Source organism: Parambassis ranga, chromosome 22 (assembly GCF_900634625.1).
Source record: "Parambassis ranga chromosome 22, fParRan2.1, whole genome shotgun sequence".
Lineage (NCBI taxonomy): Eukaryota > Metazoa > Chordata > Actinopteri > Ambassidae > Parambassis > Parambassis ranga.
Genome location: NC_041042.1, coordinates 15,909,555 through 15,934,310, shown reverse-complemented (window position 1 = coordinate 15,934,310; position 24,756 = coordinate 15,909,555). Strand labels below are relative to the sequence as shown.

General features: G+C 44.7%; 1 protein-coding gene across 3 annotated transcripts; it reads left to right on the top strand.

Moving 5' to 3' along the window:
- Positions 1-1,005: 1,005 nt before the first annotated feature.
- On the top strand, positions 1,006-23,762 carry pcnx1 (pecanex 1). Of its 3 annotated transcripts, none has more exons than XM_028395729.1 (36): positions 1,006-1,158; positions 2,840-3,054; positions 5,028-5,133; positions 6,043-6,079; positions 7,004-7,069; positions 7,166-8,905; positions 10,420-10,549; positions 11,744-11,937; positions 13,312-13,405; positions 13,658-13,715; positions 14,105-14,322; positions 14,436-14,589; positions 14,695-14,727; positions 15,509-15,680; positions 15,786-15,896; positions 16,101-16,192; positions 16,434-16,543; positions 16,877-16,982; positions 17,071-17,163; positions 17,278-17,428; positions 17,525-17,666; positions 17,771-17,948; positions 18,061-18,169; positions 18,326-18,455; positions 18,534-18,592; positions 18,657-18,872; positions 19,454-19,707; positions 19,789-20,019; positions 20,105-20,205; positions 20,328-20,478; positions 20,567-20,797; positions 20,881-21,155; positions 21,232-21,410; positions 21,750-22,180; positions 22,264-22,404; positions 22,642-23,762. In XM_028395729.1, exons 1-36 carry the CDS (start codon positions 1,006-1,008, stop codon positions 22,780-22,782), a joined length of 7,002 nt encoding a protein of 2,333 aa, XP_028251530.1. In that variant the 3' UTR covers positions 22,783-23,762. The 3 variants fall into 3 exon arrangements, with proteins under 3 accessions (XP_028251530.1, XP_028251529.1, XP_028251531.1); XM_028395728.1 differs by having other exon boundaries at positions 14,090-14,322; XM_028395730.1 differs by lacking the exons at positions 1,006-1,158; positions 2,840-3,054; positions 5,028-5,133 and adding an exon at positions 5,620-5,712 and having other exon boundaries at positions 14,090-14,322.
- Positions 23,763-24,756: the final 994 nt, after the last annotated feature.

Sequence of the window (24,756 nt, the reverse complement as noted above, 5' to 3'; positions counted from 1 at the left end):
TTACTAAAGTGTTTATGGGTAGAGTATGGAAAGAATTTGCAGATAAATCTTTAAAATATGTTTACTAATACCTTCCTACCTTTTGTCATAAAAACATATAATGTAAGTAACTTCAATCCTGTTGTACTTAAGTCCAACTGTCAACATAATATTTTTGGATTGTAGGATATAATATATCTATCCTTTTAAGCTACACTACATTACAGATAGAAATATTGCACATATCATGCTATGAGGGTTGAAGATACTAGTTTATTTATATACATTCTACATGACAAACTCCAAATAGAAGAAAAGCCTTATATTCTAGCATCCTGTCACTAACAGAATTATCCTGTTACTACAAGATTGTATATTATAAAAAATATGTTTACACATAGCTCTGCCTTACCAGCTCCAGCACCGTCTGTGTATCTAAGAAATACACTTTTTTAATTTATTTTGGTTTACTAGGATATAGGTTATAACATTTTTTTAAACGACCGAATATGAAAGACGCGCTTTTGCCCAGCAGGTGGCGCCGTTCGGCCATATTGGTTCCAAGCTCCTAATTGCCTGATATTAAATTTAATTTCACGCGTCTGTGTTCTTCGGGGTGCTGCGGTGATTCGAGTTTAGGTCACATAAAAAAGTCACACTGTAAGCTGACACCACAAAGGACAAAAAGCACAAGGCGGCCATGTCTAATTTTTGGGATTTTTGGTGTGGACGGCGGCTGCTTCCATGGCTACTGGGCTCCGATGCCACGAAGAAGAAGTTTCTCGCAGGGCGTGGTGGGATAGAAGCCTCCTCAGTGGAGGACTGAAACAGTGCCCCAGCTGGCTGGCTAGCTGCACACAGAAGATGGCTGCAGAGGGGATTTTCAGGCCACTGTCTGAAAACACAGCACCGTTTGTCATGCTGAAGGACGACTAGCCAGCGTGTCACCGCGGTTGTTCCGTCGGTCGGTTCCGTCCGGATTCGTCGGAGGAGGTGGAGGTGGGTGAGGGGGGGAGATAAAACAACATGGGGTCGCAGACTCTACAGATCCTGAGGCAGGGGGTCTGGGCTTCAGTCACAGGCGGATGGTACTACGACCCCGATCAAAATACATTCGTCAACGCTTTACATCTCTACCTATGGCTGTTCCTGCTATGTTTCCCCTTCACGCTGTACATGGTGAGTTCTGTTGTTGTCCTTTTAATGTCTTTGTTTATGTGTTGGTCATGACTGTTGACAGCGCAAGTTACCAACTGTCCGTTCGGTTAGCTGCCACTGGATGTTAACGGGCGGTCTCGGTCTATTATCTGGAGCAGAGACAACGTAAGCTCTCATTAAACTAGCAAAACGTTACGGACTATTGCAGATATACAGAAATTATCCGGCGCAATTGTAAAATTATCGTATTTATCACCAAACAAATCATATTTGGTGACCAAATTGACTACATAGTCCTTATTTTCCTCCTTTTTTAAGTGTGCCATCCACCAACTAGATGGCACCAGGCTGCTCTTTTGTTTAAAATCTGTATATGACTCTGTAGCAGTCAGGATATTTACAGCGTAGCAGGCTGTAATCAGTGAATTTAAAGCCCCTTCCCCCTCCTTTTATCTACTTGTTCCTCTGCTGTCGGTAGTGATTTGCGGTATCACCAGTTTTTCAGAAGCTACCAGCTGTGACTGCAAAGAGCACAGCTGACAAGGATGTAGCAGTAATCTGGCAGCTTTAATGTCCAAGAAACGGACCTAATTGACTTGCTGCTGTTCTCTCACCTCATCAGTCACAAGGTGTCTTTGTTTACATTTTTTAAGTGCCTCTACAGACTGGACATACTTTATCAATATCATGTTTATTGCCATGTAAGTGAAGAGGATGCACATTACTAGGAATTTGCCTTAGTGATTGGTGCATACATAAAAACGTATAATAATTAACAGTAAATAAGATCAAACTAAGATAAAAATAAGGTAAATAAGGTCAAGTAAACAAGGTAAACAATGTAATCTAAGAGTAAGGCTATATATTGACGTGACAGGACAGACATACAATGAACAGAACAGGACATGAGTGGTGGTTGTAATGGCAAACATAGACCCTGATATGAAAGAGTGTAACAGTGTAACAGGTACCACATGGATCAGTGAGGTGGTACTGGTGTGTATAGTAGTGCAAGATGGAGGTAAACCGTGCAGATAGTCATCATTGTGCAGTGACTATACTAAAGTGTCCTTGTGAGGTGACAGTGCAGAGCAGTGTATTAATTACAGTTCAACAGTCGAACAGCAGAGGGGAAGAAGCTGTTCTTGTGGTGTGAGGTTCTGGTCCGAATGGACCGTAACCTCCTGCCTGAAGGGAGTAGCTAAAAGTCTATGTCCAGGTTGAGAAGGGTCGGCTGTGATCTGACCTGCACACCTCAGAGTCCTGGAGACGTACAGGTCTTGGAGAAATGTACCTAGGTCAAGCTAAACATATTAACTTCTATAATCGGTTGGTGGTTTCCGTTCTATTCCTGGAGTGGAAATACTTTGTGTCAGCTCTGTGGTTTATATTGAGCCACAAGTTTGAGGAGTGCTGCTGCTTGTTTGTGGTAACTGCAAACAGATGCAGGAGGAGGGTATCTCAAGGACGCCACAGACGCAGCTCAGCAGACACCTTGTCTTAAGCACACAGGTCCCCAGGCAGTAGCCTTCATGCCAGCTGTCTTAGTACAAGACATTAAAATAAATGATAATTGGATGCTGTAGGTTTATTTCCCATTAGCCGTCACACATCCTGTCAGAATGTCCTGCAGTAATCAGAGCACAAATCGGGGGCAGTAATGATTTAAAGTATAACTTTCTCTTTCTTTCTCTGATATCAGGCTTTGCCGCCAACTATGGTGATAGTGGGAATCTACTGTGGTGTGATTGCTGCCATGTTCCTGCTGCTGAAGACGGTGAATTACCGCCTCCACTATGCCCTGGATGAGGGGGAGGTGGTGGAGCATCAGGCCAAGGAGAATCAGGCCAGCAGAGGTGGCACTGATGGGGCCAGCGATGGAGGCGTCAGGCGTCAGGAGGACAGCAACGGCCCCGGGTAAGACTGTCTGATCCTGGCCTAATGGTAGATTTAGGACTAAAAAGCCCCACCAGGGTGACTAAGATGCTCAGATGATGAAGCATATGAACTGTAAAGGCCTGTGTTAGAGGATGACGCTGATCAATGACAGTCATCACATGGTGTGTGTGGTTAAGGAGCGGATCAAGTCATTTATAGGTGAATCAATCTGGAGTAGTCTAGTGGAGCTAAGGTCAAAGGTCGTATAGGGAAAGGACACAAGGAGAATCATCATATTGCCTTAAAGGCCAGCTACAACAGCAGCAGTGAGGAGGCTAATAACAAGCTAGAATTCTTATTTTTATTGTTGATTTTGCTGATATGCTGCACACCATTCTCATTCAAATTACACAGACTTAAAGGTGCACGGTGTGGAGGTTCTTTTGTAAGCAAACTAAAGTTCTGTTTACATTCAGCCTTACGACCACATGCTGTGTAATGTTGAGGTGCTGAATTCATTTCCTGTTTTCAAAGTTGATTTTGTTTTAAAAGTCACATAGTCTGCATTAAGGGGCTCACACTTGTATTTGCTTACTAGTCATCGTCCTTTTGGCTGCTTCTGCTGGTGCATTTCTGTGTTTCCTGGCATGTTACCAACACTCGCTATAATAGTGTGAAACTGTTGGCAGGAACGTCTATCACATCACCCACATGCTTCTGCTATGGACCAAACAGAACGAGGGCTAGCTAATAAAAACATGGCTGCGGCGCGCTGCTAGTGGACAAAAACTCAACAGAGTATCTAAGTTTCCCTTTAGGCTTCATGCTCTTTTCTCAGTGTGCACTTCGCCTCACATTACACATCACCTCACAGTGGTAGACGTTTCAGTGTCTTGCTGCGTGTTATTTACTTAAAAAGTTAGAAGACAGAGTAGGAATGTGCAACAAGTTGGAAACTAAAGATGTTGTTGTTAGCCACGGTTAGCATTAAAAGTTAATTATAATATAATGTTTCTGCATGTTTTACATTAGCACTCCATTGTTAAAAAAAGTTTTTAAGTGAAAAGGCACAGGACTTAAAAATGCAGCATATTTATTATCACAGACGACATTTTGACAGTGAAATATGTGGTAATTAACGCTTTAATTAGTGTAAATAATGACCTCATTAGTGTGCTGCACAGGTGTCTCCAGTTTGGGTTGACAAAAATTAAACCATACAACAGCACAGTAACACTGACAAGTAATAATATATTAAATGATTTACAAATACCAAAGTATTCTATGTTCATCATGACCCAAAATATTTATCCTTTATGATGCAGTGTCCCAGCTGTGGACGCCAGGTCCTTCTGCTAATAAAGAGGTTTCGCTCTTATTCAGAAGGAACAAAACCCAGAGAGGTTTGAGCTTTTTACTGCCCATGACTTGAAGGACTGACTCATTTCCACATTCCAGAGGGAGCACTTTGCAGGACGTTGAGAGAGGGGCAAGGCAACAATAAGAATGAGAGCTCCCAGCCACAGTGGCAGTTACAGTCCCAGCTTTGCCCACACATCTGGAGCAACATTCCAGGTTGTTTGAGTTTACAGTAAAGCAGACAAGCTGAGCTGAATTTGATTAAGGTGTTTTTTTTCTGCTCCACCACCCACTCTTTTTCCCCTTGCTTGTCCTTTTTCCAGTCTCGGAATTCACGGTGTTACATGTTGTAGTTCATTACTTGACGTGTTTGTTTTGTGGTCTGACCCGTTATGAAACATTTTTTGGCATATGGAAATGATTTATATCTCTGGCAAGCTCTTTGTTTCAACAACTAAATATAGGCCTGGGGAAATCTGCACAGATCCTTTCATCTGTTCCTTAGCCCTCAGTTGAGTTTTACAAAACTTTAGAAAAGTCTGAAGGACATGAATGGTGTGTTACAGGGGCTGAAACTAAAGCTTTAAGGCAAAGATTGCAATGTACATGTGCTTGTAATCCAAGCGTGTGCCTGTTTCTGTGTGTCTGTAAAGGGACCCTGGAGGGGGTATTGAGATGGCAGACTTCATCCGGCAAGAGACTCCGCCAGTGGACTGCAGTTCCAGGAACTCCTATATTGGGATGGAATCAACCCAGCAGGTAAGCAGAGCACTGGTCTGCTGCAACCTGCGTGAATATGTCCCGCATTGTAAAACCTACAGACCCACACCTACTTGAACAGGAAGAGAATATTCCAAACATCCATGTTCACTAACAGGTCTGCTTTTATTGCTGCCACCAGTTGATCAGGAAGAGCTCTCTCACTGTACCTGCATGTGTATATGTATTTATATCCATGTGCATGCAGAGACAACTATGAACAGCTTTTAGTGTCATATTGATTATGGCTTCAATATTACCCCGTCTGTGGTTGTGGACTTTTAATCATCTATTAGAATTCATTCTAATCATAAATATGATGCTGTAAAATGCTAATTTAGTGTCTGACATTACACATTGTTCAAGACTAATATCTGATTGTTGTGTATTGTGGACGCCGTTTACTGTAACACATGAAGTGCAGACACGCAGTACACAGACCTTTGGGATTAAAGTCCAGTTTAACAGACTTTTAGTGTTGCTGTAGTGAAGGAAGCGGCTGTGTGTGTGTGTGTGTTTTCATTAGGAATGATCCTCACATAGTTTGCTGTCAGCAGACATCTTCTTTAATATTCAAAGGTATTTCGCTCTTTTTACGTGGTGAGATATATTTAACCTCTGAATCCCCACGGGTGCTGTGTTCCGCCTGTGTCCTTGAGTCGGTCAGTGTCTTCTGCTCAGCTGCTGTGAGCGAGGTAGAAGAGAAGCCGAACTTTTCTCTGTAGTGACACTTGGTAATATACAAAGTGCCTTCTTTGAGATGTTGTGTTCAATAATAATCATGTTTTTTCAGTTTTCTTAAAACATTTTTCTCCAGAGGTTTGCTTTAATATCCTGTTGGCCTTTTTAAAAAAGAAAAAGAAAAACATGAGATAAAAAGCTTGACTTATCTTTATTTTCATGTTTCAGATTGCATCCACACATGGAAGAGCAACAGCTGCCAAAGGTAATTATGGCTGCCTCCTTGTCATCCATACTCTTCAGTGTAATCTTATTTGCAGGGGTATTATTCATTTTCTTTATGTAGGACCTGCTTGATCACAATCACCTCAGCTGCCCAGAAGAAGCAGGTCTGAGTCAGCATTACTCTGACCTCCAGAGACACACACTAGGATGAGGCAGCTTTTGACAGGCACTGCTGAGTTTGGAAAACAGACTCTAAATCCCGTATAAACAACGTCACTGCCTTCACCACTGTGTTAAAGTGACGGCATTTACAGCTAGGCGACTCTCACTCCTGGATGCAGACAGCCTCTCTGTCATTACAGTCACTGGACAGCTGTTGCTGCTGTTGACTGTCTTCCTGCTTCTTGTATCTTTTTTGTAAAAATTACCAGGATGCTCATACAGTCATTAGGACATGACACATTCAGGATATGAATACACTGTTAGACCCAGCATGGGAGGCATTCTCCACAATATATGAACTTGGCGTCGCTCTGGGTCCACTGTACTGAATTGTTTGGGTGAATCAGCTGCATCCTCTGAATAATTCAGTGAGTCTGTCCCACGCCATTCTAATTAGCAGTTTGTGATAATAGGAAATAGTCTGAAGTGGGACAGTGTCTCTGCAGAGGTTTAGTTTTTTTTTTTTTTAATGTCAACTGTTCATCACAGGAAATGGGTGACAAAGATGTTTCTTGAGAAACTCTTGATTGCAAAGGCTGTTACAAGGAATCCCTTTACAGCAGCTACAATCTCCACCAAAGGTCACCTCTCAGAAGAAGTGTAGCTGTGTAAAAAGACGAGACTATCTATTTCTTTATTCTCTGCAGAGGCCGGTTATGTGTGGGTCCCAGGCAGAGTGGTTGTGAATGTATTAATAATTGATTAAAGCAGTCTCTTAATTGCTTTCTTCCCATCTTTGCAGGAGATGTGGAGAAGACCTCAGATGATATCAGCTTGACTCTTGTTGAGAGCTGCAGTCATGACCATGGTAAGCATGCACATGTTGTCAACAGAAAGCTTTTTTTTTTTTTAAATAAGTCATCTCAACACCCTCCTAATGTTTGTTTTCTGTTTGCCCATATAGATCTGCTCTCAGACACAAAGATGTACTTTGAAGGAGTCGTTGTCCCCAACGACTCCTTCGCCTCCTTGCAGCCATCAACCTCCTTGTGTCCTTCAGAGCTGTCCAGGGAGCCTGCTGATCTCTGTAACTCTGCTGCTTATCACTTCAGCCTGTCACACTCCTCAGGTGACACAGAAGTGACCACTCACGCATCAATGCAATCTCAGACTTTTAGGAAGGATCTCCGTTCTCGGGGTCTGCCTCGGACCTCCAGCTCAGCTGGATCTGCCTTCCCTGACCCGTGTCTCCCTGACTTTGCTCTTTATCCTCCACCCAGAAGAGGTGGCCTGGACCCTGTAAGTGAGTTGGAGACCGCCAGACCGCACAGGTCAGGGGTTTGTGACAGACATGGGGCAGAGCAGCTGTACCAGCAGGACCAAGCTGTGCCCTCCACCTCTGGAGTAGAGTGTTATAGGCACAAAGAACCACGCAGAGTTGCCCGCTCTGCTTCCAGGGAGGCAGGGGAAGGTAGCTCAGGACTCTATCAGGTGGAAGTGGGTGGTGGTTGTGGACGAAGTTCTGGCGGAGGAGGAAAGTCCCAGGGAGGAGAGCGAAGTGCTGATAGCCTGAGGAGCCTGAGTACTCGCAGTAGTGGCTCCACTGAGAGTTACTGCAGCGGCACAGACAGGGACACAAACAGTACCGTCAGCAGCTTCCACAGCGAACAGACCAGCTCTACACATGTGGAAAGTCTGCTCTCACTGTCAGGGGATGAGCGTGGACGGGACAGAGCAGAGGCCAAATCTGCTACTCCAGATGGCAGGACTTCTAGCCTTGGTAGTATGGGCTCTCGAGGTCTCAGCAGCCTTCCCTCCCGAGAGGCCAATAAAAACCCTCATGCCAATGAGCTAACAGCTAAACAAACTGCTGCCACACCGTCCGCTGCAACTCAAGAACTAGCAGAACCTGACAGGAGCATGGAGGAGCCTGGCATCAGGACCAGTGCTGATGGCTCAACAGGTGTAGTTGCCTCAGAGCAGGAGCAGGTGAAAGACGACATTCAACCAAAGTCAGCTAACAATGTGCAGAGGACTTCCTCTCTGTCAGCGGGCCGCAGTGGACGAAGGCGGAATGGCAAGAAAAGGGCAAGCAGCTTTGATGCCAGCCGTCACCGGGACTACATGTCTTTGCGTGGTATGGCCAAGCCTTGTAGTGCTGTCTTTACTGGGGGTGGAGAGGATGACTCCAGTGATCAGAGTGAACTCAGCTGTGCCTCCAGTCTCCATTCCACCCACCACCTAAGTACTGACAGCTCATCTAGCACCACCTCCCGCTCCTGCCATTCTCCAGAGGGCCACTACAGGGCCCTGAAAGCCAAGCATGCTGCAGCCAATGCAATCGCCTCCTCCTCAGTAAAAGCTACTGCAGGATCAGGGGCCGGCCTGCGAACCGGAGGGAAGCGGCGCACCTCCCGCCGTACCCCCAGCACAGGTAGTGCCAAAACACATGCCAGGGTGTTGAGTTTGGACAGTGGTACGGCCGCCTGCCTTAATGATCCCAGCCGCCTAGGGGCTCCAGCTGGTCCACGGCCCCTTACCACCTCCAAGTCCGACTTGGAAGCCAAAGAAGGGGAAGTCCTGGACGCAGCATCCCTGCTGGGACGGGCCTCCCAGTTGGAATCCGTGACCCGCTCTAGAAACAGTCTGCCTAACCAGGCAGCTTTCACCGAGCCTCAGGATGCCGCTGCTGCTTCCCTGCGGGGTATGTACCACACAGAGTGCTCCAACATACTGTACACACTGTTTGCTTTACTACTTGTGTTTGATGACTCGCACACTTTTTACATCAATGTAGTCAATGCTGAGCTATTGTCTTAAAGGTGCCAATCCTTTCAGTGGAAACCATGCATTGCTTTTTCGCATATTAGCTTAAGAATCATCATGGAGCTGACATAATTGAATCGGTTTTGGGTGGAGCTCACCAGCCATTAGGCCCGTTTCATTGCCAGTGCGTGTGCATGTATGTGTGTGACTGCATATGTGACGTTGTCTGTCTTGCTCATTCAGCGTAACCATGGTGAGTTTCCATAGTGTGACAATCCTGACCCAAGCATAGTGCTCCCTGTGTAGCTCACTGTTAGCATGATGGCACAGTGTGTGCTTTGTGCTGAGGTTAGACAAACAGCAGCCCTCTCATTAGAGTCATACACACCGAGTGTATCCGACATTCCCTCCCCCACATTCTTCAAACTTGTAAGCTAATATCTGGTATTTTCAGTTTTTCAACTTTTGAGTTTTCCATCTTGTTTTGTCTTTTTTGTAGCATTTTTTTTACAACGTTGGCACACCTTCTGGAATATGCTATGTTAGAAGCAGAATACGCCTGGGCACAACACATCTGTTGGCTAGACGAACGTCATAATTGGTATTTTCATTCAGTTCCTGCTGTCTGGATTTTTTATTAACCTGACGTTAAGACAGCTAGGACATATTAGTATTGGAAATTAGCTTAGCATTGTTTGCTTATAGATATTAGGAAACTGTTAACCTGTGTGTGAGACCCTACGCATGTTTTCATTGAGTAAGCCAAGCATTATTTATGATACAAACAAGAAGCTTGTAAGCACCCGATCTGCTCAGCTTACTTAACATCGGGTTTGCCACAACAATCTAATAAGGTTGGATACATCTAATGCAGCCTGAGGTCAGCATGTGTTAACTAACTTTAGCTTGAAAAGTGATGAGTCAATTTCCTGCCTTTTATAGTGCTCTCCATTTGGGCTACCGTTCAGCTCTATTTCATGTTACTGGAGAGCTCAGAAGAACTTTAAATGGATTTATTGGAAGAAGAAAATAAGAAAACACATTGTACCTCACAAGGGGACATACTAACATTAGCTTCACTGAGCAAAAGCAAAAGCTTTAAATGCTGCGTTTCCATTTTGAGGTATGTGTCATTGAGTATTGTTCTTTGATTTTGGAGGGATTTTGTCTCTATTTGTTATAGTAAACGCACAGGAAACGAGGGAAGAGTTTAAAAGAAGGCTGTCAGTGCACTCAGTGTTTAGTGTTGTTCAGTCGGTCATGTCGTGCTGGATGTCTTTAAACGATAGCTGCTGTTGTGGAAGATAAGTCCGAAGTGCATGAATGAGATTTTTTCTAATTGTTGTTAAAAGGAAACACTTGGAAATATGATCTGCCTCTGTCCACACAAAGCTCTCAAAGAATAGAAAAACATCCGATCTAACCGGCCAATGATGTCTCTCACCACGACAGCCCCAGGAAGCGAGGAGACGGTCATATTCCGTCGTGAACGTAGCACATTTCGTCGGCAGGCTGTGCGGCGGCGACACAACGCAGGGAGTAACCCCACCCCGCCCACCTCCCTCATTGGATCTCCGCTCAGGTACGCCGTGCCAGGACTAAGGACAATCGTATCTGTCGTTGTGTTGCCTGGTATTAGCATGCTACCAGGTGACGCTCTTTCCTCTCCCACATCAGCATCTCCTGCCTGTGTACGACATCAAACGGGACATCATGTATCCCTGGGCTGGTGTCTCCACTCTGCTGTGTGATGTCTTTGGTCCTCCTCACTCCTTCCATTCTGTTATCACTCCATCTGATCTTTCAAATTCCACATTTATACATGGATCAAAGAATGGAGTCCTTACAAATTCAAAGGCACAAGGCCACAAGGTCTGACTAATCTGCTTGGCTGACATACCGTCTCCTCACAGACGTGTGCATGATTTGTGCCGTTTTAAAGTCGTCTTGCTTTATCACATGGCTTTGCCCTTTTAAAAGACCTTTCTGTGGAGTGAGATAAAGATTGTATTTTTAAAATTCAGAAGTTTAGATCTGCACTTTTTTCCCCACATAATTGTCTTGTTTTGGTTGTTTTTACTCATGAGACTTCCTGGCTGCACCAATTGTGCGTCATGTTTGCCCAACATATTAAATAATGTAGCAGTAGTCTGTTAGTATAGTGTCAAACCAGGGCTGCCTCCTCTCTGTCACTCTGACACTGACTCCTAAGGTTGTAGCCTGGTTCCAAAGACCCTGACATAACTAGAGAATAGTTTTAGTTTTCACATCCTTGTGATAACAAAGGAAGAATAAATTTGCGATACTTTGTTCTGCTGGACTGACGTACATAAGTCTCCTCTGAGGTCCGTTTTGTTGTGCGACTGCCAACATATTCTCCTGCATCTGTCTTGCAAGGTCACATTTCTAAATGCTGAGCCTTTAAAAAGGTTAAGCAAGGAAAACAAGCATGCAGCAGCCTGCCAGGGGTCAATAAACTAGTGAAATGCAGCAGTCGTTCTCTCTTCCACTGATCCCCTCCTAACCCTCTCTGTCCCATGACTCCCCACACTGATTGTGACTTTGTTTTTGCTTTGTCCTGTAGTTTTCTCTGTGTCACTTACAAAACAACTGCATGGATTTCATGGTTAAGAGATCTGTTTGTGACGGTCCGTCTGATTCCTTTCATTGCAAAAATGTCCATATCTTTCCCCTTTCACCTGTGTTGTAGTATATCAGCGCCTCTCCTGTGGCCTCCTCCACTTCTCATGTCCTCCCCTTCTCCCTTCTCCAACAGTCTTCAGGAGGCTCTCAGCCAGGCCTCCCAGCCTTCTACTTCCCAGGTGAAAAGTCAGCCATCCAGAACCCCATCCCAGGTGACAGTGCTGAGCGCAAGCGCCTCCCTGCTGGCCAGGAACGGAAGCACGCACCTGGAGGGTTCTCAGGACAAGGCCTCCACTGTTGGCGCCACCAGCTTGCAGGATGACTTTGGTAGGGAGCGCACATAGGGGAGAAGCAGTTACATGTATCTTCCTGTGGAAAACTGCTAGGCTGGTACTGTTTGGAGGTTTCACAGAATATTGTTTATCTGGCTTTGTTGTTCTGGTTTCATGAGCTTTGGGTTAAACCGTTGCTGCAGCAGCTTTGATGTTTGTTGTTGTTCGGAGAGAGCTGGTCACGGATATGACTGTAGCAGTCAGTCATAGCAGATCATTATCCACGGTCAGTGGGCCGCTGTAATCAGTTACAGCTCAGTGCCATTATCCGCGCTCTATTTATTTCTGTCTGCGATGTTGTGTCTTCAAGCATTTCTTGACCTCACCTGGATATTGACCTTTGGTCGCAGTGCTGCTAACAGTGTCACTGATTGTTTTTGATGCCTGAACATAAGCTTGTTTCACAGATATCTCAAGATGTCAATGGCTGGAAAAAAAGATTTATTAGAGTGTGTATGCACCCTTCCAGTGGATGGTCTGAATGTGTGATTCAGTTTCTATCTGCACATGGTGGTAGGTTATGTGCATCCTGCCCTGATGTGAGTTTGAGAACACTGCAGTGGCTTTACAGAAAACCAGTTCACAGGGTGTTTTTCCTCATAGGGAAGTCACTGCACAGTGAGTCCCTATTTCTAAATAAATAAATGCATTTCAGACCTTTAACAAATTCCTAGAAGACCATAGTTTGTTGCAAAAAAAACAAAAAACCATCCCTGTCACTTTTACTGTGTGTCGTGTTTTTTGTTGCTTTATTTGTGTATTTAACAAACACAAAGCTATGCGCAGGAGTTCGGAGCTCCAGCCGTTTTAATAACCACGTTGTTACATTTAAATTACATTTGGATTGCAATCAAGGTTTAATAAACCAGAGCAGGAACAGCGTTACCATGGCAACGTTTTGTATTCCACTTGGACTACAAGGAACGGTAGTGTAGTATTGGAGGGATGATTTTTAGGAATATGTATAAAATGTTTTTCTTGCAAAATTCAAAAGTACTCTAGATCATATGGTTAGTAATTAAAATGGTGTCGCTTATATTCCTAATATCTGTCAGGCACAGTGTGTGACATTTATGAAATATATGTTGTACATCATAAATATGCTGTTGTACACGACAAGATGCATGCAGTAAGAACAACCTGACAGCTTTTCACGACACGCAGGAAATGAGTTGTTTACCGCCTCTATGGGAGGAGGCACTTTCACTAAATAATCTCATTAGTTCGGATGAACACAGCAATATTGTCAAAGCCATCAAATTCTGTGCATGTAAATATGTAGTGTAATGAGATTATTCCCACGGCTGGAGCCACACTGTGATTTCCATGGACTGACCATGCTCCTCTTTCCTCTGTCATGTTTCTCCAGGAAAGCTCACTCCCTCCTTGTACGAGGCCGGCGGATGTGACATGTCCCTGGTCAATTTTGAACCTGCAACCAGAAGAGCCTCCAATAACATATGGTTAGTTATAAAATACACTTCCTGTCTATGTAGAATTGAACCTAATACTTGCATCCATCATCTTTTTTTGGCCATCTTAAGGTTGGTATAATTTTGTTGCAGCTTTTAAAGGACATGTATCTTCAGTTCAAAAGCAAATAGCCCTTTGGCCATATAGGTTACAGTCACAGGGGAAGGAATCATGACTTAATACAGTAAGAGCAGTGGTTCTTTTTTCTCATCTGTGTTCTCATTTTGTGTTACACCCTGCAGGGATACTGACTCCCACCTCTCCAGTTCTACCTCAGTTCGCTTCTACCCTCATGACCTGGTGAGTACCCAACCAGTGACTCAGAGTGTGTGTGTGTGTGAGAGAGAGAGACTAATAAGACAGAATAATGTTTCCACTGCATGATTGTTTTTGTATATTGTTGAAATCCATCCAGTTTTAAGCAGCTCTGTTGTTCTCCTCCTCAGACCAAAAACAAAATAAATGACACCAACTTTTTTAGCTGGTTTTATTTGGTCTGCATGCTCAGTATAAGGAGCCTAAGATGTTTTGTTTAGTGCTTTGTTTAGTGCAGGCTACTCGGCTATTTTGCTGAATCCGAATGCCTGTGACAAGATGAGGTTCATATTTACAAAAGATATTTCCGGTAGTTGAACCAAAGGCAGAATGAATGCGTTTGACTGAGTGTGGGACAGATCTCCCTCCCTCAGATCCGCCTGAACCGGCTGCTGACGATGGACCCAGAGCTGCTGGAGCAGCAGGACGGAGATCTGAGCCCGGAGCTCCAGGATGCACCGCTGGGACAGGAGGATGCTGCAGCCTCTGCTGCCGCTAGCAAAGCCAAGCAGTACTACCGCCTGTGGCTCCTCCCGTACCTGTCAGTCGGCCTGCATTTTGACCGGCTTACCCTGCTGGCACTGTTCGACAGGTAAGGCTGCACATCATCTTCAGTATCTGCGTTTGTCTGTTCCTCTGTTTTTTAGGTCAAGTGTAAGTGGTAAGCATCAGTATGATGTTCAGTACTTCGCTCTGTATTCGCAGAAACCGTGAGGTTTTGGAGAACGTGCTGGCGGTGGTGCTGGCTGTTCTAGTGGCCTTTCTGGGTTCAGTGCTGCTGGTCTATGGTTTCTTCACTGACATCTGGGTTTTTCAGTTCTGCCTTGTCATTGCAAGTTGCCAGTATTCCTTACTAAAGGTGAGCTAACAGCAGCCGGCAGCATTTGACTGAATGCTTTAGTTTGTCAGAATTGTTTGCAATGTGTGTCAACACTGAATCATTTGTGCTTTTCCTTATTTACAGAGTGTTCAGCCAGACTCCTCTTCTCCTCGACATGTAAGTAATTATCTTTTATAAAGGAAAAATAAAACAATACAAAATAGTAAATGACTGGAGGTAGACCTAATATGGGATCAGTTTCCTTTCATTTAGTTCTGTGTTTGTTTCTTTGTTTGTTATGGTCTGAAACATACTGTGATTTCTCCCCTGTGCGTCTCTCTGTATCCCTCCCTCCCTCCCTCCCTCCCTCCCTCCCTCCCTCCCATGCACCAGTAGGCTGCTCTGAAACGACGTCTTTTATTAATGCAGCTCTTACTCAGCTGCAGGCACAAGCTTTAAATAGCTGGTCAGAGTTTAGACCACAGCTCTCCCTCTCTCTCACTCTCACTCTGTCTGCATCTCCCCTTCTCACCCTCTCTTCTCTCCCCCTCACCTCCCCCATGTTGTCCCCTTTTCCATCCCCTCATCTCACCTCAAGGACTTTTTCCTTCCCTTTCACGACATTTTAAAATCTATTTAATGTGATTGTTGGTGCGTAAACTGTCAGTGCTTCCTTTGGGGAGAAAAGCAGGACAGCTCAAGAGCCTGAACTTGCACACTGACTGCAGTCATGCATCCTGCTTCTCTCGTGAAACCTTACACTTACAGATGCTATTTTTGTTTATACCTGTTTCACGCTCCTGGGTTTCATATGTCTGTTTGTCTTTCAACACTGGATATTTTTTCTTTTAGAGAATTTTGCTCTTTGAGTACTGAATACTGAGCTGTGTTGATCCACAACAAGCAGATCTAGCTCCTGTAATGATCCATTTCTATCATCATACCCTTGTCCCTGCAGGGCCACAATCGTATCATAGCATACAGCCGGCCTGTCTACTTCTGCTTGTGCTGTGGCCTCATTTGGCTGCTCCATTATGGCAGTCTGAGGACCACTTCATCCCGCTTCACGCTCTACGGAGTCGCACTCACCAACTCCTTGGTGCTCACCTCTGCCAGGGACCTCGTCATAGGTATCTTACTGAGACTCAAGAAAAAATATTCAATTCAAAATGCAAAGAAACTAGTTTCAAATAAGTCGCAGTGATAACCTTGTGTGTGTGTGTGTCTTCCTGCAGTTTTCACTCTCTGTTTTCCCATCATCTTCTTCGTGGGCCTGCTGCCACAAGTCAACACATTCGTCATGTACATCTTCGAGCAGCTGGACATCCATGTGTTCGGGGGCAATGGTGAGTGACTTATACATGAGCAGCTTCTCTGCAGGGGTGACTTTGACCTCTACAGGACCGGACAACACACACTCACACACCTTACACATTATGATATGCGGCCTACGTAATAAGAGGCTAAAGTGCTGATCTGCATTCTGGACGTCCTGTGGCCTGTCACTTTGAGTGGTCTCATTGCTGGCACCCTTTCTGTGCTCTTTGCAGCCTCCACAAGCCTTCTGTCAGCGCTGTACAGCGTCCTGCGCAGCATCGTCACCGTAGCTCTGCTTTATGGCTTCTGTTACGGAGCTCTGAAGGTGAGAGTGTCTTATCACCACACGTCATTCAGTTCTTAAAAAACTGTTTTTATAACTTCGTTTTTGTTTTTTCATGCAGCCAAATTTACATTTTTGAATGCTTCTCACAAACAATGATTGCATAAACATTATGCTAAATGCTTTGTGTAGCAGCTAACATTTTCTAATACATTGTGAACTAGCTGTGCATCTTCTGACGGACATAGTGCTTGTTCAAACCTTGTTATTGTCTGGGTCTCAGGAGACGTGGGAGCCTCATCACATCCCTGTGTTGTTTTCTGTGTTCTGTGGCCTCTTGGTGGCAGTGTCCTACCACCTGAGCCGGCAGAGCAGTGATCCGTCTGTCCTCATGTAAGTTTACAGACCTGCACCTCACTCACCTTTTATAGCTGTTCTAACTTCACAAGAGAGGTTTTTTTAAACTATTGATGCGCTGAACCATCTGGGACTTACGCTGGCAAAACCGGGTCATCAAAAAGTATTTTCCATTAACTGCTTCCCCTGTATCTGTTACACAGAAATCATCATTAAAGAACATATTCCATGGATTATCTCAGATAGGGATTTTCTCTAAGCATTTCTAAACAGCTCACCTCAAATAGCTTTAAAAACGAGCTTAAACTGCCTCACCGAATGAGGTCGGTGGTGTTTGAACCAGCTTATTTATGAGCATTTTTCTTACAGCTCACTGATACAGTCCAAGATTTTACCCAATTTAAAAGACAAGAACCCAGAGGATCCGCTGTCAGAAGTGCAGGACCCTCTGCCAGAGAAGCTGAGGGGCTCAGTGGTGAGTTTAACACTACAACTTCTTACATTAATTCTGATGTGTGATGTATACAGCTTCCCAATGGGAGTGTTTCTTTTGAAATGTGCAGAACGAGCGCCTGCAGTCGGACCTGATCGTGTGTGTGGTCATAGCAGTCCTTTACTTTGCCATCCATGTCAGCACAGTGTTCATAGCACTACAGGTAAATAATCAAACATGTGCCACGTTTCAAAGCAAGATTTTCAAAACAATGAACACTATCATCCGTATATTGTGATCAGTGGCAAGGCATTAATGAGCCTTTACTCTCCCGCAGCCTTTCCTCAGTTACGTCCTGTATGCTCTGTTAGGGACGGTGTGCTTACTCACACACTACCTGCTGCCTCAAGTCCGTAAGCAGCTGCCCTGGTACTGCTTTTCTCACCCTCTGCTCAAAACTAAAGAGTATTACCAGTTCGAAGTCAGAGGTAAATGCACGCACCTGTCGGCACCACTACATTCTCATCATTTTCTGTTTTTGTGTTTAAGTATGTCTAATTTCTTAACCGTGTTGTCCTTGTCAGATGCTGCTCATGTCATGTGGTTTGAAAAGCTTCATGTGTGGCTGCTGTTTGTGGAAAAGAACGTTCTCTATCCACTCGTCATCCTTAACGAGCTGAGCGGCAGCGCCAGAGAGCTCGCCAGTCCAAAGAGGCTGGACACAGAGTGAGGATTCTTTCCTATGATAATGTGGCATAATATTTGCTAGTTGTATTGTGCTTTGCAACTAGAATGTAACTTGGACTTTCTTGGATATTTGTCTGCTCCAGAGTTGGCGCCCTGATGATCACAATAGCAGGCCTGAAGCTGCTTCGCTCCTCCTACAGCAGTCCCACCTACCAGTATATTACGATCCTCTTCACTGTCCTCTTCTTCACCTTTGACTACCGCCATCTGTCAGAGACACTGCTGCTCGACCTCTTCCTCATGTCCATTGTTTTTAGCAAGGTCAGAGGAATACAGTTTGCACTGATCCTGTTCTGGTTTTGTCCATGCATACATGTAGTGTTTATTGAGTTTATGTGGCTTCATAAGCATCTGCTTCTCTGTTTTTCTACAGTTGTGGGAGTTGTTCTACAAGCTGCACTTTGTTTACACCTACATCGCCCCCTGGCAGATCACATGGGGCTCAGCCTTTCACGCCTTTGCTCAGCCCTTTGCTGTGCCTCGTATCCTTTCACTGCTGTCTTTCATCACAGCATGTGCTGTGCACTAAGTCAGTTGTGCCATTATACCACAACAGTAAATCCTGCCTCACATAAGGATTAATACTCAACTAGGTGGTATTTTTTAAGACTTTTAAGACCTTGACCAGAGCCCTCCAGACTCTGCCATGCTGTTTGTCCAGGCTGTAGTGTCAGCAGTCTTCTCCACTCCCCTCAACCCTTTCCTTGGCAGTGCCATCTTTATCACCTCCTACGTCCGCCCCGTCAAGTTCTGGGAGAGAGACTACAAGTAGGAAAAAAACGCACACTAAAATGAATGGAAAACCAACAAAAATATCTAAAAAAGGGTTTGTTTGTTTTTATGCAGCACCAAAAGAGTGGACCATTCCAACACTCGGTTAGCCTCTCAGCTGGACAGAAATCCAGGTGAGTACATGACATCCTGTTAGTGTTTTGACCACAGGAGAGTCTGAATTTAATCTCCCCTCAGGTTCTGATGACAACAATTTGAACTCCATCTTCTATGAGCATCTTACCCGGTCCCTGCAGCACAGCCTGTGTGGGGACCTTCTCCTGGGCCGCTGGGGAAACTTCAGCACCGGGGATTGCTTCATTCTGGCCTCTGACTACCTGAACGCTCTGGTGCATCTGATTGAGATCGGCAACGGCCTGGTCACCTTTCAGCTGCGAGGGCTAGAGTTCAGAGGTGAGGAGGCGCTTCAGCTGCTGTGTGAGGTCCATAGTTGAGTGTATTAAATGCTGTAGATGCGTGTTCACAACTATAGAACACCCCAAAGGGTTTTTTTATGTAAAAGTACTGTTTTCTCAGTGGTGGCTGGTGGCTTTGGAGTCAACATTTAAGTTCTTAAAAATAAAGTCTATTCAATCTATTAGGTTATTTATATTCTAGGATTAGTAACCAGCTCCTCAGATATTTCCAGTGGTAAATATATTAGTTTAGTCATGCTTTATCTTGCTGTCAGCCACACCTGGCTGTGCTTTATCACTGTGACTTTGGGTTGTTCAGCCCTGTGCTGCACCACAAACCTGCTGAAACATGAGTGCTGCTGAGAGCATGTGACGCAGTTAACCTTTTATTGAGTTAGAGACACTCCTCAGAACAGTATGACACTGTCTGTCGACAGCTTAATCTGTAAATGTAAAATCTGTAAAATGTTTGTCTTTTTATACTTTTCTGGAAACATGCTATCTGATGTGTCGATCCAATGGTAAGTCATTTTATAGAAATGAATGTGATCCGACTCATTTTCCATTTCCCCTTCACAGGGACTTACTGCCAGCAGAGGGAGGTGGAGGCCATCACCGAGGGGGTGGAGGAAGACGAAGGCTGCTGCTGCTGCGAGCCAGGTCACCTCCCTCACATCCTGTCCTTTAACGCCGCCTTCGGGCAGCGCTGGCTGGCCTGGGAGGTGCTTGTCACCAAATATGTTCTGGAGGGCTACAGCATCACTGATAACAGTGCAGCCTCCATGCTGCAAGTGTTCGACCTCCGACGCATCCTCACTACCTACTATGTGAAGGTTTGTACACACTGCAATGTGTGTAGGTCTGACTTTGCAGTTTCTAAATGATCTAAATAGATCCTCCTCTTCTGTCCTCAGGGTATCATCTACTACGTTATTGCTTCTCCTAAACTGGAGGAGTGGCTGTCTAATGAGACCATGAAAGATGGCCTACGGGGATGTGGGGAGAGGAACTATGTTGACCTGGATCCCACCTTCAATCCCAACATCGACGAGGACTACGACCATCGGCTCGCAGGCATCTCCAGGGACAGTTTTTGTGGTGTCTACCTGGGTTGGATTCAGTACTGCAACTCACGAAGGGCCAAGGTAACAACTAACCAAAAGTGTCTTTAGACAATGCAGAAAATCTCAAATGCCTCACCGCTCTTTCTCATCTCTGCTCTCTCTGTAGCCACTGGACAGTGAGAAAGACTCGGCTCTGGTGCTGCTCTGCTTTGGCCTATGCGTGCTTGGAAGGAGAGCTCTGGGAACAGCAGCCCATCATATGTCCAGGTTACTCAATAATCCATATTACAGAGACTTACCCAGAGAGAGTTCTTTTCTTTTCTTCTGTAGGAGATGTTCTAAGTCCTAATTATTGATTTTTATGCTGTGCTTTCTCCTTTCCATCACAGCAATTTGGAGTCTTTCCTTTATGGCCTTCATGCATTATTTAAAGGAGATTTTCGCATCTCCTCTGTGCGAGACGAGTGGATCTTCGCAGACATGGAACTGCTCAGGAAAGTTGTGGTGCCTGGAATCCGAATGTCTCTTAAATTACACCAGGTCCGTATGCTGCGGATGAAACAAAAACTGCTGTGTACATCGTGACTATGGTTACATTTGCTCATAATGAGGTTGTGTTGTGTTTCAGGACCACTTCACGTCCCCTGATGAGTACGATGAGCCAGCAGTTCTTTTTGAGGCTATCTCCTCGCACCAGCAGAACCTGGTCATCGCTCACGAGGGCGACCCTGCCTGGAGGAGTGCTGTGTTGTCCAATTCACCATCACTCCTCGCCCTGCGCCACGTCCTAGACGAGGGCACTAACGAGTACAAGATCATTATGCTCAATCGACGATACCTCAGCTTCCGTGTCATCAAGGTGGGGCGGCAGCACATTCACTCTTAATTTTGTGATCATCTCTAGACACTAGATTCTAAGAGACCTTACTGCTTCATCTGCAGGTGAATAAAGAATGTGTCCGAGGCCTTTGGGCAGGGCAGCAGCAGGAGTTGGTGTTCCTGAGAAACAGAAACCCAGAGCGCGGGAGCATCCAAAACGCCAAGCAGGCTCTCCGGAACATGATCAATTCTTCTTGTGACCAGCCCATCGGATATCCAATATACGTCTCCCCGCTGACCACTTCGTACTGCAACTCACACCCACAGCTCGGACACATCCTGGGAGGCCCCATCAGCATCGCAAACATCCGCAACTTTGTTGTCAGCACCTGGCACAGGTTTGTTTGTTGCTCAGAAAAATGTGTGTTCTTGTGGGTTTTCTTGATATTAATGTTTGTTTTTCTCTTCTTACAGGTTACGGAAAGGCTGCGGAGCCGGCTGCAATAGTGGAGGGAATATTGAGGACTCAGATGCAGGAGGGTTGTCCTGCGGCAGTGGGAATGGTACAGGCGGTGACTCTCAGCAGAGCTCGGTGTCTCAGGAGGGCACTTCTGGACCTGCCCCTCCTCACTCATACCAGCCACACACTCTGGGTGAGAATCTGTATCTGTATATGATCGTGTCTTTATGTTGACAGATTTTTTTCTTAAAGCTTTAAGAACATTTCATCATAGTCATGCACATGGCTGCCTCTGTGGGAAGCACTCAGTCAGTCACAGTTTGGCCCAGACTAAAATAACCATTAAGTGGTTAGGATCCAAATTTAGAGCACACATTCATGTCCCCAGCTGGGTGACTTGAAATAACATTCTTCTGCTGCCATCATCTGGCCATAAACTTTGTCTGTCACTTGATTTCTAATTATGTTATATTTGCTTCACCTGTGGCTTATATATTGTGTGTTGTTGGCATTAATTTAACACTTTTTTCAGGTACCAGTCAGAGCTCCCAGTCCGTTCAGTCTGGTTTGGTACCCCACTCTCCTGCCCGAGCCTCTGTAGCCAGCCAGTCTTCGTCATACCGCTACAGCAGCAGCCGCCACTCTTCCTTGCGCACCTCCACCACCGGCCTGGAGCCCTGCCGACGTTCCTCCACCAGCCAGCTGTCTCTGCGCACCATCCCCACCTCCCTGCAGCTCCGCCTGGGCTCCACCTCCGACCCCACCGGCCCTTCGGCCTCCCTCTCCAGTCACAGCATCCCCCCCTGCAAACGCCATACGCTGGTGGGCCTCCTGGGCAACGATGGGCTATGCAGCGCTGTGACGGATCCCCTCAGCCAGTATCGTAATTATCACCACTACCCGCAACAACACAACCCCACCATCTCCACTGTACGGAGAGATGACATCTCCTACAGAGTGCAGGTAGGAATAAACTAGGAAGACCTCAAGCAGCATCAGTATAATGTTACGATGGTTGCATTATGTGGTTCTGTAATGTCTCTCAGATTGTGGACGTGAGTCAGGTGCTGGAGAACATAAACTTATCAAAGCGGAAGGAGCTGCAGTGGCCTGACGAGACTATGAGACTGAGGGCAGGACGGACCTGCTGGAGGGACTGGAGCCCTTTAGAGGGCATGGAAGGGCATGTAAGTCTCTAACAGCTGTTAACACGTCAGTATCACCATGTGTACCAATAAAACACTGTTACATATAAGCTTTTCTGCACACTTGCACAAATGTGACTTTAGCAATAATTAACTTGTTTGTCCTATATTTCGGCCTGTAACACCACTTTGACCTAGTTTCTCTGTCATAAATGCATCTTAAATGCGTTTGCCATGCTTCCTCTCACACTGTGCTGCCTCCTCTTTTGCCCCCTGCAGGTGATTCACCGCTGGGTGCCTTGTAGCCGAGACCCAGCCAATCGCTCCCATATCGACAAGACCATCCTGCTGGTACAGGTGGAAGATAAGCTAGTTCCCATTATAGAGACTGGGGTTATTGAGTTGGGTGCAGAGGTTTGAGACACGCAAGCACACACATCACACACACGCACGTGCTTGTGTGAAGACAAAGCCAGACCTCCTTGGCTCTCAGCAGGACGCAGGAGCCTGCCGACAAACAGGAAACAGGAGCTCCCCCCCTCCCCTGTTCCTTATTGCTGAGGGGGAAAGGAAGCCAGGGAAAAGTGCAAGCACAGGCAGAGCATACATTTATCCAACATACTACAACGTATTGACACACATCCACAGTATCTGCCTTGCTTCGCATCTCAGAAATGCTGCATGACAGTAAACTACTCTTAAGTTAAGTTAGTTCCTGCTACTGGCAATTCATTTCTATGCATTTCATCAACAATTTTGTTGGAAATACTGACAGAGCTGAGTGTAAGGAGCGTGTGGAGATTTTTATTTTTTTTTTATTTTTTTGTCTTTAAATCATTTGCCAAATAAGTCTATTGCCATGGCTTCATACATGTGAAAGCTTTTTTTTCGCTGCCAAGACTGCAGAGAAGTGTGGAGCAGAACAGACACGATGCTGTCCTCTACACACTCTGTTTCATTGTTGTCATTCCTTTTAGATTAAAATTTGTAAGATTAATTTGCGCAAAGAAAAAAAAAAAGAACTTGCACTATAATTTTTTTTTATTTACAGTGATGCACTACAATCTTTAGATAATACCACATTTTATTTATTACAGACTCTGAATGGCCATGGTTACCGATGCCTTGGGAATGAAAAAAAATGCAATCATCATTCTGTTTTCAGCCATTTTTATTTTAATATTTTATGTTTGATAAACTTGAAAATAACTTTTTACTGTATATGGTTATATCTATATATATATATATATATATTTACACAAATATATATATAATGTCTATGTATAAAGATTTTGTTTTGAATATTTATTACTGTGAACACGGTATTTACACTTTGTTACATTTTTTTTTTCATTTTGGGACAAAGGTTAATGTATTAAGGACCATCGGTTAAAAACAAGATGCCGCATTTTTTGATGGACTGTTTCACTATTTAACTTAATTCTTTTCTATATGGAGAAATAAAAGTTTGATTTATTGCTGTATTTGATACGCTTCTAAATCATTCATGCATCCTTTAATTGATCCTCTTTATTGTTTCTGGGCAGAGAAGAACACTTGAATGGGATTTCTTCAAATCTGTTTTTTTTTTTTATTTGGGCATATATAGCAGGGTTGTCCAATAACCGGAAGGTTGGTGGTTTGATCCCAACTCCTACTTCACCTGTGCCTGTGTGGCGCACCTTGCTAGTCATTGTATGACACTGCTTGGCAGAAGCCTTAAACAATTTCCCTCTGGGATTACTAAAGTGTCTAAAATAAAATAAAAAATAAAAAAAGACTGGCCGAAGATGCGGCAAAGATACCTTGATCAGAAGGTGGTGCTGAAAGTACAAGGTCACTGTGAAGTCACGTGCATTTCGTATATGCAGTCTGGATTGTTAAGAAATGTTTTGACATTTTTGTTTTTTCCTAGAATAAGCCATAAGGTACTTGACACTGTCTCTCTGTGACGTACATAGTTAATTGCTCACAAGTAGCAGCTTGCAATTTGACTCTTGAGTTTGTTTACACAGAAAAAACACACAGCGTGACAACAATACATTTCTACATGAACAAACAACATCTTTTGGTTTACACGCAGACTTGATTAGGAAACAGATTCAATTCAGATTTATGTTGATATTGAAATGAAACACTGAAACATGACAAGGTGCTTCTGCTGACAGCTTAGCTCTTGTTAGCTGAAGACTGAGACAAAAACAACAAACCAACCATCCTCAAACAGACTTACAGCAACCCCGAGCACAGTCCTACTGACCTGGAAGAAAAGCAAAATCATCTCGGACACATAAAGACTTCAAGGACCATCACATGACGTGACCAAAACAAGTGCAACTGCTTCAGTCAGTTCAGAGGTCTCTCATAAAGGAAGGTCTGATTTCATGTTTACAG